Raw genomic sequence first — 13,115 nt, 5'->3', positions numbered from 1 at the left:
CACAAGCTCCCACTTGTCAACTCTCTGGCTTGTTGCAGGGGCAGACTGTTGCAACTACTCTCAGAGCTAGATCTGCTCACAGGGGCTCTGCTGAGTGGCCAGAAATCACAGAAAGCAAAAGATGACTGAAATCTGCCTTGAGCAGATACAGGAATAATAACCACACAGGTGAGTGTGGGCATCAGGGGTCCCAGGGGCGAGCATCCTCCCAGGGACAACCAGATCCTTGCAGTTGAACCTCTTGGTGGGGGGGAAGGAGGGAATCAGAAGTGTCTTGAGGGAGACACATTAATTCAAATTACTCCCAGATCCCTTATATATATATATATATATATATTTTTTTTTTTTTTTTCGGTACGCGGGCCCCTCACTGTTGCGGTCTCTCCCGTTGCGGAACACAGGCTCTGGACTGGGATCCTCCTGGACCAGGGCACAAACCCGTGTCCCCTGCATCAGCAGGCGGACTCTCAACCACTGCGCCACCAGGGAAGCCCCTTTATTTATATTTTGTCATTTGATCCACCAAACCTAGAGAACTTTTTTTTCTGAGTAGGTTGTGAAGTTTAGAAATTGGAGGAGTCATGTGGCCAAATAAGGTTTCATCTGAGAAGCACAAACAGCAAGGGCCACTCTTACTGCTTTTCCCAGAAGAAGAGACAATGAAGGCAAGTCAGGCAGTTTTTAATCTGGATAGTGGAGAGTGTATCCTGCCTGTTTCCATTGTACCTTTGAACATACTAAGGATACAGGGACGTCCCTGGTGGCGCAGTGGTTAAGAATCCGCCTGCCGATGCAGGGGACACGGGTTTGAGCCCTGGTCCGGGAAGATCCCACATGCCGTGGAGCAACTAAGCCCAGGTGCCAAAACTACTGAGCCTGAGCTCTAGAGCCCACAAGCCACAACTACTGAGCCTGCGTTCCACAACTACTGAAGCCCAAGCACCTAGAGCCCATGCTCTGCAACAAGAGAAGCCACTGCAATGAGAAGCCCGCGCACTGCAATGAAGAGTAGCCCCTGCTCACCGCAACTAGAGAAAGCCTGCACGCAGCAACGAAGACCCGACGCAGCCAAAAATAAATAAATAAATAAATAAATTTAAAAAAAAGGATAAATCGGCATACCCAGACAATAGAACAGTAGTCAGCACTAAAAAGAAGTGAGCTATCAAGGCGTGGAGGAAAATTAAATGTATTTCTGGAAAGGCTATACCCTGTATGACTCCAACTATATGATACCTGGAAAGGACAAAACTACGGAGACAGTAAAAAAAAGAACCATTGATTTACCAGGGGTGAGGGGCAGAGAGGGATGAACAGGTGGGGCACAGAGGCTCTTTAGGGAGATGAAAATACTCTGTAAAATACTACAGTGGTAGGTACGTCATCGTGCATTTGTCCAAACACATAGAATGTACGATGCCGGGAGTGAACCCCAATGCAAACTATGCACTTTGGGTGATGAAGATGTGTCAGTGTCCTCTAACAAATGTACCCTGTGGTCGGGGGGAGACTGAGCACCTGCAGGGGCAGCAGGTGTGTACACGGGAAGTCTGCATGCCTTCTGCTCACTTTTGCTGTGAACCTAAGATTGCTCTAAGTAAATGATGTTTATTAAGAAAAAAAAAAGTGAAGCTAAAAAAAGGACAGAGAGTTTACCCTTAAGTAACGTGGTATTAGGGGCGTGGACCACCCACACAGTGGAAAATCTGCATGTACTTTACAGCTGGCCACCGTATCCGAGGTGCCACATCCCCTGATCCAACCAACCGTGGAGCATGTAGTACTGTGATATTTACATGGAAAAAACTCTGTGTGTAAGTCGATCTGCACAGTTCAAATCCCTGTAGTTCAAGGGTCAATTGTGTGTCTTCCACATGGAAGCAAATGAAAGGTAGAATGTAAGAACTACGGTAACATCTATACCGTAGATTTCACAATCATACCTCAAGCATTTTTAAGTGGAAGATATGACATCTTCAAGAAAATAGTTTTACTGGTTTTAGGAAAGCTTTAAGAGGCCATTAAAGTTACCTATTTATTAAAGAGGACAAACATTTGGAGAAATATTAGGGTATTAGAATACGTCTGTCTGACCTTCATACCTTTATCAATTTAGGCAAATGGACTTTTCATAACAGGCAGGATATTATGTTACTTAAAGAAATAGATTAAGAATTTTATGAGACAAGGTTCATTTCCAATTATGTTAAACATTAGAAAGATTATTAGAACTTTAATTTCATTCAGCCTGGGACTTACATGTGTATTATGAAGTTCAAATTGGTTCTAAAGATAATGCTTTCTATGATGAAATTTAAAAAAACCATGACAAGGAATATACTTCTGATTTAATCTTCATTCTTCCTGTACAATAGAAATTAACTATGAAAAAAGGAAATAAAGCTAACTAATGTTAAAAAAAAAATCACCCTTCAACACTGACATGTTAATAGGAAACTAACACTATGTAAAAAGGAAAGATTTTAGGATTTGAAGGAAAATCATCTGGAAATTATCTAGTCAACCTGTGGCCAATAAATTGGAGTGAACTGGACACAGAATCTAAGTGATGGGACATGGTACCACGTGGGAAGAGCCAGGGCTGGGACCCAGGTGTCCCGATGCCCACCTGCCACCTTCGCCTTCACGAGATCTGGAAGATCAAGAAGAAACAGACACAGGAGGCAAGAAAACCAACCTTCCTCCCTGAATGCTGCCCACCGGAAAATCTACCACCATGGCACCCTCTTCTCTTTATCAGGTTTAGACACTTTTTTCTTTATGGATGTAATAGCAGAGCTAAGTATAAAGGTCACTATTTTACTTGCTAAAAACGTTTAATACAGGTTTTTCAATTTTCTGAAAAATTGGCAGTAGTGCTCAACTTTTAAAAAATGTCCACTTTGGGGCTTTTACCACCTTCAAAAATTACTAAAAGAGAAAACACACCACCAAATGATATATAGTTTAAAGAATAAACAAGTCCCTCCAACCCCCGTAGGAGACCCACCCCAGAGAGCCCACGAGGACAGCTCGGGCCACCCCGGGCACTTACTCCGCAGGCTTCCCATGCTGGGCACCGGCTGGGTCCGGGGTGGCAGGGTGCTGTGGTAGGGCGGGGTGGTGCTGAATAGGATGTCACTGGGCAGGGCCTGGTCAAGGATGGAACTCCGGGAGCTGCCGAAGGAAGACCCCCTCCGGTGGCTGCAAATGCTCTCGTCCGAGAGGGTGCGATACAGCGAGCGGCGTGGGGACAGGTTCCCATAGAACGAAAACTAGGGGTTGAGACAGGAGGAGGGAAGGGAAAACAGATGTCAGATAGCTGACAGTGTGAAACTCATCTGACTGACTTAGGCAGGGTCCCGTACCACCGTGGGAGCATCTCTGAGCAGCAGGTGCACGCAAAGCCTCAGCCTAGGGATGCTACACCAGGCACGCAGGTCACCGAGGCAAACGCACAAGGGCTTCCTGCAGTTATTGGATTTGGCTCTTTTCCTCCTTGGACGTTCTGTGAAATATTACCACAAATTAGACAGGCACAGCTTTATTCTGAAATGTTAAATGGAAGCTCCATAACCTTTTAGCCGTGGCAGCTTCTGGAAATCCAGAACGCTACCATTTCAGGCAACTGTTATTCAAAACCACACCTAGTGCTGGCTTGATTTTAATTGGAAGTGACTACATTTTAATATTAGGTGATTTCTGTACCAACCAACTACATGCGAGGTTCAATCTAATCTAGGTCATAATAATAATATTAATTTTTGAGCACTGCAGCTTTCTAAGCCACACACAGGTTCCAGAAAGACAGTATTTTGGTCCAGGAAAGTCTTACTGTCTACATACTTGAAAGTTTCACTCACAAAAGTCTATTACAGTTGTTGAGAATTGAGTTATAGTAATCAATCATAACCAGATTTAAAGAAACCATTAAAATTATTGTGTTAAATCACAGATAGGGTAGGGAAAATTCATACTAAAGAAGCAAGTAGTCAAAAACTCAAGAAAAATTAAATCAAATCTGAATTCCCAACTTCTTCTATATCCTGAACCACATTCCTTTTACATCAATAATAGTAAAAGCCAGCATGTTTGCATCAAGCAAATACAGAAATGGCTATTTACGTTTGTGAATGTAGCCAGAAGGCTAAAAGTATTTCTATTGTATGTGTTCCTTTCATTCTGTCAAGTCTGTCCAGCTGATGAATGGGAACCAGAATGTGTGTGAACTGCAGTTAAGTTTGCACTACGAAAAGAAGGCGATTTGTCTTAGAAGAAAAAAAACACATGTCAAGGAGAAGTTTGTTCCTATTAAAAGAAAAGCTATTTGCACTTTCGGTACAATAGCCAAGCTTATACAGTACCATATACATGATCTGATACAAGTTAAAAAAAAAAGATTCATTCTGTTGAGTTCTTCTGAGATTCCCTCTTCACACACAACCAGCAGGCTCTTCAGAACATGATTACAGGCCCATTAGATTAAAGCGGCTTTGAGGTAGTATCTCATGAGAGTGTTATTCTAAGAACACAATTAGGTTAATTGCAGCATTGTTTTATTATAGGGAAGATGGTAGCACAAAGACTTGCTGTTTATCCTGATCACAGTCAAGATGGCCATGCCTGACTTTTTTCTTTTCATTTGGACAAGAGAGCGCTGAATTAGAAGGGAGTAAGGCCTGCATTCCACGGCTGGCTCTGCCACCAAATATTTATGGGAACGTCACATTTCATCAGTTGGGGCATCAGTTACTTGCCACAAGAGGAGATTGGGCTAGATTACCTGTGAGTCCTTTTTCATAGTTTCCATTACTTAACAAAGTGGTTTAAGAGACTGTAATAATACATAATAAAACTAAAACTAATAAGGACAATAAAGTCATCTAACAGTAGCGAGGGTCTGCGCCATGGTGATGAAGCCGTGCCCTCGAATGTGAGGTTGGTTTGTGAGACTGATGCGTGGCCTTTCCTTGTGAGTGGGCACGGTTTACAAGCACGGGGCAAGTGCCATCTGATTTACAATGCCAGGCAGTAGAGTACCTAACTCCAGCCCATTTCTGGAACAGGATTACACCCAAGCAGGATGGCTTGGAGAACCTCTATCCTTGGTACAAGTTCCGGAGCAAAAGTCAGGCAGTGTGAATTTTAACAGCTACTATTTCGGATGACCCGTTATATCCGGGTCCTCTGTGAAGTTGGTTCTTATCTTTGCTGTAACTCTGTAGTACACTTATCATTGCTTCCTTTCTTCAGAGGACGACACTGGGCCAAGAGATTAAGTCACATGAACAAAATCACACGATGGTCACTGCAGCCGAGAACTGAGGCCAGGCCCGCCTGCCTCTAGCTTCCTCTGTCCGTCTAGAAAGCTGCCTTTCTTGACCTCTCCCAGGCTCACTCTGCTTCCTGGGGGAATAACAGTGAAAATGGCCAACTGGGCACAGAGCTGTGGGTAGGATCACGAGAGAGGCCACATGCGGGAGAACTCTGGAAGCCCTGGCGTCTCTTTAGGCTTTTCCTTAGTGTTTCCAGTAACTTCAAAGCTACACAAAAGTCACTAACCTTTCTCCTCCCCTCCTCCACTGAGGGGCTGTCGGGAAGCATCAATTTCAGAAAGTCTTCTTTCGAGAGCACGTGCTGAGTTTCTGAGACATCATCTCCCACCACTGCCTGCTGCTGAGCTGCGGTGGACAGGAGACCCATCTCACCATACAGCCTGGTGAAACAAGGCAGAAGGAAAATGATGATGAGTCATCAGCCTATCTGTAAAACGCCTGTAGCCTTATGAATTAAAATCCAGTCACCAGCTTCACCCACCACGTTCATACACACACAGCTCTTCTTAGTTATTGAGCTGACTCACTTCTGCTGCATTTCTCCCAGATCCCCATGCCATCTTACGTTTGTGAAATGAGTGCAAACTTAGGTTTCTGAATAATGCAGAAACAAATCAGATCCCCAAGCCCTGAATGAGAAAAACATAGAGCCAACTTTTCGAATAAGGCTATGTTTTCCCTTTCCTAACCTGTGTCAGAAAACACAGTTTCAATAATTTATCGGAGATTATCCCGTGTTCTTTGAAGGAAGCCTGGTGCTTCTCCGGAACTTGAGAAAGCCTTTCTCTTGTGGCTGGGCAACCCCACGCACCGTCCACCCTGCAACACGGAGAGCCGGACCCCAGGGAACCTGATGTTGAACAGTAATCCATCCGGGTGTATGCCAAGCATTTTTATTATCAGCCATTTCGCAAAGCCGTTTGGATAAATGAAGCAGCTGTCCCCCTTGATTATCAGTATATAGAAATGTATTTATGTACAACAAAAGACTGTCTAGACGAATTACTGTTTTCAGCTCTTTTCCAGGGAGAAAACTGGGGAGTCGTTTTTAAAAGGTTTGGTCTGCAAATGTAATCTGAGCCACGGAACATTCCTGAAGACATGGTGGGTGAAGAACCAGGGGCTGTACTGTCAGCAGAGGCGGACGGGCGGCACGACCTGAAACGTGATGCTCCAGGAACCCACAGCCCAGGGCGGCAGCTTGCAGAGGATGACCTGTGTGTGACTGTCCTGCATCACCGAGATGACCCCACCTCCAAAGCCAGGCTACTGTGCTGCAGGGTGACGGCTCACTGGGGAATCATCAGGATATGAAACTCACATGAACATGCTCAAAATTAAGAACGATTTATTGGAACTCGCTACGGCTCTTGCTTTGTTCCTGAGGCAGGTCAGGTTTCCCGAACTTTTCAGCTCTGTAAGTAGCAGCAGCGCTGACGACATGAAAGCAGTGACTGGGAAAGAAGCTTTCAAAACTTTTAAATGTGACTGAAGATGTGGTTGGCTTGGGAGCTAAAAAAGAACCCAAGACCCGAGGGATGGGGCCTCTGCACGGTACCCCCGTGGGAAGACCCACCATGGAGGGTTTGTGACAAGGCTGTCAGATGTGCCCAGCTGTAGGCCCTGAGATTTGGGGGTGGACATGCTCAAGAGCTCCAGGCCCTATCTGCTTTGGGAAAGACATAGGGAAGAGAAAAACAAACCCAGGTCTCATCAGTAACTGCTGGGATAATAAGGTAATACCGAAAATCACTAATAAAATGCACTATTCCAGTTTCCCTATGTGTTTGAAAAAAAATTGCTAGTCTTTTTTCCTGCTAACTTAGTGACTTTATTAAAATTGACAAATGATACGTCAATAAGTATGCTCTGAGGGTCTACTACGTGGGAGTCACAAGGCTGTACAGAGGTGAGCAGGACATGGTATGTGAATATAAGAGCAAGGAACAGAAATTTGTTTTAGGGACTTCGCTGGTGGCGCAGTGGTTAAGAATCTGCCTGCCAACGCAGGGGACACGGGTTCGAGCCCTGGTCTGGGAAGATCCCACATGCCGCGGAGCAACTAAGCCCATGTGCCACAACTGCTGAGCCTGCGCTCTAGAGCCCGCGAGCCACAGCTACTGAGCCCACGAGCCACAACTACTAAAGCCCACGAGCCACAACTACTAAAGCCCGTGCGCCTAGAGCCCATGTTCCATGACAAGAGAAGCCACCACAATGAGAAGCCTGCGCACCGCAACGAAGAGTAGCCCCCGCTCGCCGCAACTAGAGAAAGCCCGCGCGCAGCAACGAAGACCCAACGCAGCCAAAAATAAATAAAATAAACAAATTTATTTTTAAAAAAAGAAATTTGTTTTGATTTTATATGAGAACATCAAGGAAAGAGAAGACTTTCAAAGAGAAATATAAATGCCAACATTTAAAGAGCTTTACCAAGATGTTTCTCGATTATTCTTTTTTAGAAAATCTGTTTCTACTGGGGGGAAAAGTACATTAGCTTGGTCCATGCCCCAGATACCCAAGGTTTGCCTAGAGAAGAGCCCCCCGGACACCTTACCCCTGACACTCAGCCACTTCGGGTTCCTCGGGTGGTGGGCTGTCTTCCGATTTCTTCCAGCCGATGACATATTTGTTCATGGCCCCTTGCCGGTGGTAGGCCTTGGACACGGACCCCGGGGCCTGTTGACTGCTGCTGTGAGACACGATGTACACTTTGGACGTATCCAGAGAACCACTAATTTTGGACCCGTGAGCTGAGGGGCTTCCTGAATGGTGTGAACCACTGGGGAGAAAAAGACAGAAGCCGCGATACGATCAGATCTCAGCGGTGTGGGCACGTTGCCAAACTCAGAGCCACCACGCACGACTCCTGTCCTTCTCTGTGAGCAAAGTCGGGCAGAGGGGGGCAGATGTGGCCGCCTCTCTGCCACGTGCCTTTGGAATGCCCTGCTTCCCACAGGCCAAGGGTGTTCATGTGCAAAGCTGTATGCCTGTGGCCAGAAGGATGTTCAAAGCACAGCCAGGGGAAATCTAATAGAAAAATGGGCACCACAGTGATGCCTCAAAAGAAAAGAAACTCAAATGGTGAATAAAAGTAAGAGGAAGGGCTCAACCTCCGCCATCCCCAGGGAAATGCCAGTGCAAACCACTGCAGAGTATCAGGGCACACTCACCAGACTGGCAAAAATGGGAGCCTCTTATGATGAGAGTCCAGTGTTACCAGCACCTGGGGCAATGGTCACAAGCCCGACGTGCTTTTCCATTTTCCTCATTCAGGCCTGATTAAAAATGTCTTTGACCCCAATAGTAAAATATTTTAAAGTTAAACTCTAAGAACAAATGTATCGAATCCGTTTGACGAGCAACGTGGCAAAAACCCGTGTTTAGCAGCAGTAACGTTGTTCTAAAGGTTTCCTCTGAAGCAGATCAACATTCTAGAATGTTGGCAATAAGGTTTTCATGAATCCCTGCCTTCTAGACTCACGTTCTTATTTTAGAGTTTCACTGCCAACTCCCAATCCTTTACAAAGAGTAAAGAGTATGATGACGTGAATAAGTGTAAACAACAGATAATCACATGAGCCATTTACAGGAGAAGCCAGAACATGGGTTTTTTTGTTTGGGTTTTTTGGCAGTTGACTCGTTTCACTTTGCAAAAGCTTGGTTAGGCTCCTATGAATACTGCTTTGTATTCTGAGCTCTTATCTAAGTGCCCTGCCCTCGTAGGAGAAAAAAAAAAAAACCCAACCAACCAACCAAAACGGGTTTTGCTGAATCAAAAGCACGGAGCAGCAGGGGAGCCGGCTTAACGGGAGGTGATTCCTGCACACCCCTCCCTCCACCCCCATTCTCCCCTCACACCAGTGCGGCTTGTCTTCAGGAGTCCTAAGTCCCCCTTCCCAGTCCTCAGTGCGATCCCGGAATCGCACCACATACATAATGGACGCTGGCTCTACTCCTGGACGGCTGTTGGGAACGTGCGCGTGTGTGGCGGAGCCGGTGGGGACGCCAGTGATGCTGGTGGTGAAACACCAGAACCAGAGTATTAAGAATGCGCCACAGGTGGTCTGGGAACGGCGAACAGTCGACCGCTGGTACCTCCTGTTTCCTTAGGCGACCCAAGGCACTGGGTTACTAACTCAATCAACAAGCATTTATCAACAGTCTTCTTAGTCTTCCCTCCTTCACTCAACAAACATTCCAATGCTTGTCAAGTTCAAGGACCTGTATGTACCGTACCAAGTGCTGTGGCTACAAAGGGAAGGAGACAGGCCCAGGCTCTCTGGATGAGAGGAGGCAGCAGCCTGGGGTAAGATCTGATCTACAGTGAACACAAATCATGTCAACCAGGGTTGAGCGCTGAGAAGCAGCTAAAACATGGTGGGACACACGAGTGCGTGGGGTGGAGGGGTGACTAGCCAGGATGCTTGGCACTGACGCCAGCCCCTAAGAGGGTCTCCCACTCCCCTGTTCCCTGGACTGCACCCCGTCACAACCGAGCCCCTGGGCAGTGGGCCTCGGCTCCGAGCTGACCACACACTCAAAGGCCGACGGTACTCGTCAGCACAGGGAATGTGTGTACTGGTCTGGGTCCTGGCATTTCAGGATCTGCAGAGTCTCAGCACCACTGTGGTAGGTGGGTCCCTTGTGCACTAATGAGCCAACACACTAAATACCTCAACACACTGACATTTCAAGTCTTATTTTAAATATAAACTATTAATGGATAACACTTAAAAATACTTGAATATTTTAAAATTAAAAAAAAACTACTTTAAAATATTTGAAATCTTATTTTCTCTAGCTCTCCCATATGGGTCAGGGGACAGACAGGAGGAAGTGTTCAAAAGAGTTAATTTAATGATGAATTCCACATGAGCAAAAGCCTGCAACTGGAGTTGAAATGTGGCTTTAAAGTCACTGTCAACTAAGAAGGGCAAGAAAAAGGCACCTGGATGGGAAAGGAGCCCCTCACTCAGCACACGGCCCTTCTGCAACCACTGTGCACATGTCCAGCGTAAAGGTGTGGAAAGAGGGAACATCGACCAGAAATCCAATCTAGCAGTTTCCTGTGCTTTCTACGAGTCTGACCCATTACATTAATGAATGCTTAAGGTGTTCCAGAACATTGACTTCAAATCCCTATAAATAGCCTGACTCTCTATTCATAAAAGAAAGTGCTCTGAAAGCGGTTTCCACTGAAATTTTCCTCAACGGTAATACAAAATTCTGTTTGGGATGCCAATTACATCTCTCTAACAAGGTATCAGGAAATCAGCCATTTTACAAAATCTTCTACACTCTGAACAAGACACCAGAAGATTATAAAATCCCAAGATGGTTTTTACAGCCTGGCCAATTCAAAACTGTCTCTGAAAATAAGATAGGAATAATTCAGGTAACCAAAGCCACTGATAACACTTAAATATTATTTTAGTTAGTACTAAACCTATTTCAAGTCAAATTATTAAAGAGAACTGGTCAAAAGTAATAGGAATCTCTACTTTGAAAACAGTTTCCATATCCTGCACTCCGTCTGCCCAGGGGAAGAAGACAGAGCCTACGGTGGGTGCTCAGGACGCCCTGTCTGCATCTCTTCCCCTTTCTCCCAGGGACATGATCCTCTGATTTTCTTCTGGGGAAGTGGCTCTCTTCCCCAGTCTCCAGCTGCATGGTTTGGCAGACTGACCCCCAGGCCCCCAGAGCACAGTGATTAAAGCCAAGAACACGTGAAGAGACACTGGTGGCAGGGCAGGGGGGGGATGTCTGCAGAAACTTGAAAAGATCCGCACTTTCTTCCTGTGACAGGGGAGCACTAGCACGGGAGGCCTGCAGGTGACACAGCAGGTGACACAGCCATTCTCACTGCTGAGATTTCAGGGCCGTCCCGCCGAGCCCACAGACCGGGGGACCTGGTCTCAGGTGACATCATGTGAGCTGCTGTGTCAAACAGAACCTTCACAGTTCTGGCCTGTGCAGTTACATAAGCCAAAATACTACCTTTGCTGTGTGAGCTAATTTGTGTGCAGTTTTCTCTAACTTGTCACATAAATGCCCTCGAATACACAAATGATGTAAATGTAAGACACAGATGACGACGTTAGCGACAGGAAAAGGAAAGCAGAAAGGCGGCAGTGAGCACGTGTGTGCAGGCACCCTCGTGTTTTAGGTTTCTGTAAGAAAAATTAATTTACGGTAATTTTCAGGGACTTAGAAGTTTAAAATGTTTTTTCAAACAAGATCAGACATCACATGACATCAATCATGAAAATAACAGCACCGCTGATGAGGTCTCGGCCTCGACTGAGAGGAAAGCCCAAGCGATTCATGTCTGCTTTGTGGTCACAGCTACTCTCCCTTCTGCCCGTCGGTTCGTCCCTCCCGGCTCGGCAGCGGCCGCTCGAGGACGGGGAGACAGTCAGAGGGCAGCAGGCTCAGCCTGGGTGAAGGCGGCCGAGGAGAACAGAGGCTGGTGCTGGGAACCCCATGGCCAGCCTCAAGCACCATATCCTTAGGGACCTGGAAGGATAGTCCTATCAGTGTTCATCTGACTGCCCTCCAGCAGCTAGAAGAGTTCTGGGGAAAAGTCAGTCACTCAGAGCTGAAGTAGGGAAGGCCTTGGAGACAGCAAGGAAAATGAGAGCGGTCGTCGGTGTGCAGTAAATTCTACGCACGGCCAAACCTGAATGAAAGCGTTTCTCTGCCTGGTGTTTGAAGGGAGGAATCCACCAATTATGAGTTTTAAAGTCACTGTACAGACATATATCAAATAGGAGTTTAAAACTACTCATAACTATATACTGCACATTTGTAGTTAGTATACAATTCCTTTAAATTTAGCTAGTCTTTTTTTTTTTTTAATTGGACTGTCAATGTGAACACACTTCCACTGGTGCACACACTCGTGAGAGGGGGCCCGCAGACCAGGGGAGAGCAGGGCACGGGCCTTCAGAGGGACGACGAGAGGCCACCCCCCGCCCCCTGTCACTGTCCACTATCCCCTGAGCACTGTCCAGCTTGCCATCTCCTGAAAACCAGGGACAACAGATTGAACTGGGAGAGAGAGATGAGTGGTCTGACGAGGGCCATGAGCATCTCCGTTTAGTTTTCTCTCAACTTTCAAGAGAAAGGAAGATAGAATCACAAACGTATTCGTGTGCACATTTCAAAGGAGACCCTGGAAGCAAGCGTCTCCTCTGAAGTCAGGCCGCGTGGCACACAGGTGACAATGACCTCAGGCGCCTGCTGGTCCTACTTCAGGCCCCTCTCCCACCCCAGCGCAGGCGACGGCGCCCAGGGTGCCCAGAGCGGGCGCCGCTGGCGGCGCGGGGACTTACCTGGAGTGGGATGAGATCTCGCTGAGGTCGCCCAGGCTGCCGTCGGCAGCATGGCCGGCAGAGATGCTGGGCGCGTAGCTGTGGACCGCGTACATCTTGGCCTGCTCGTCGTCGGGCCCCGGGATGTCCGAGTCAGCCCACTGATCCGCCTGCCCGTGGACCAGGGACCTGCTGCCCGCCAGGTGCACGGGGCCGAGGACCGCAGCAGGCATGCACGGGGCCGTGTCGATGCCGCTGTCCGTGGAGGCACCCTTGATGTACGTAAGCCCCGGCAACTCGGGGTCCATCAGGTCCCCGGACCCAAAGTGCTTGTCATCGCTGTTGCCAGAGGTGTCGCTGGAGAGTGTGTTGCTGCTGGAGTGGCTGGGGCAGCTTTTCTCTCCAATCTTGAGAAGAAAGAGAAACGGGAAGGCTTCCAACAAATCCCACACTTCGCTTCTCC

At 47.1% G+C, this 13,115-nt stretch overlaps 1 protein-coding gene across 1 annotated transcript in view; it reads right to left on the bottom strand.

Moving 5' to 3' along the window:
* The window catches only part of SIPA1L2 (signal induced proliferation associated 1 like 2), a gene marked incomplete at its 5' end in the record, with an annotated part of 67,667 nt that overhangs the window by 22,706 nt on the left and 31,846 nt on the right, over positions 1 to 13,115 (bottom strand). Inside the window, 4 exons of the mRNA XM_079711220.1 lie at positions 3,056 to 3,275; positions 5,563 to 5,716; positions 7,894 to 8,118; positions 12,674 to 13,059. Of these exons, the coding sequence (XP_079567346.1) occupies positions 3,056 to 3,275; positions 5,563 to 5,716; positions 7,894 to 8,118; positions 12,674 to 13,059 (985 nt within the window). The remainder of the gene's footprint in view (positions 1 to 3,055; positions 3,276 to 5,562; positions 5,717 to 7,893; positions 8,119 to 12,673; positions 13,060 to 13,115) is intronic.

This window comes from Hyperoodon ampullatus, assembly GCF_949752795.1.
Source record: "Hyperoodon ampullatus genome assembly, chromosome: 1".
In the NCBI taxonomy this organism is placed as follows: Eukaryota; Metazoa; Chordata; class Mammalia; order Artiodactyla; family Ziphiidae; genus Hyperoodon; species Hyperoodon ampullatus.
This window is presented reverse-complemented; position numbering and strand designations above follow the sequence as displayed.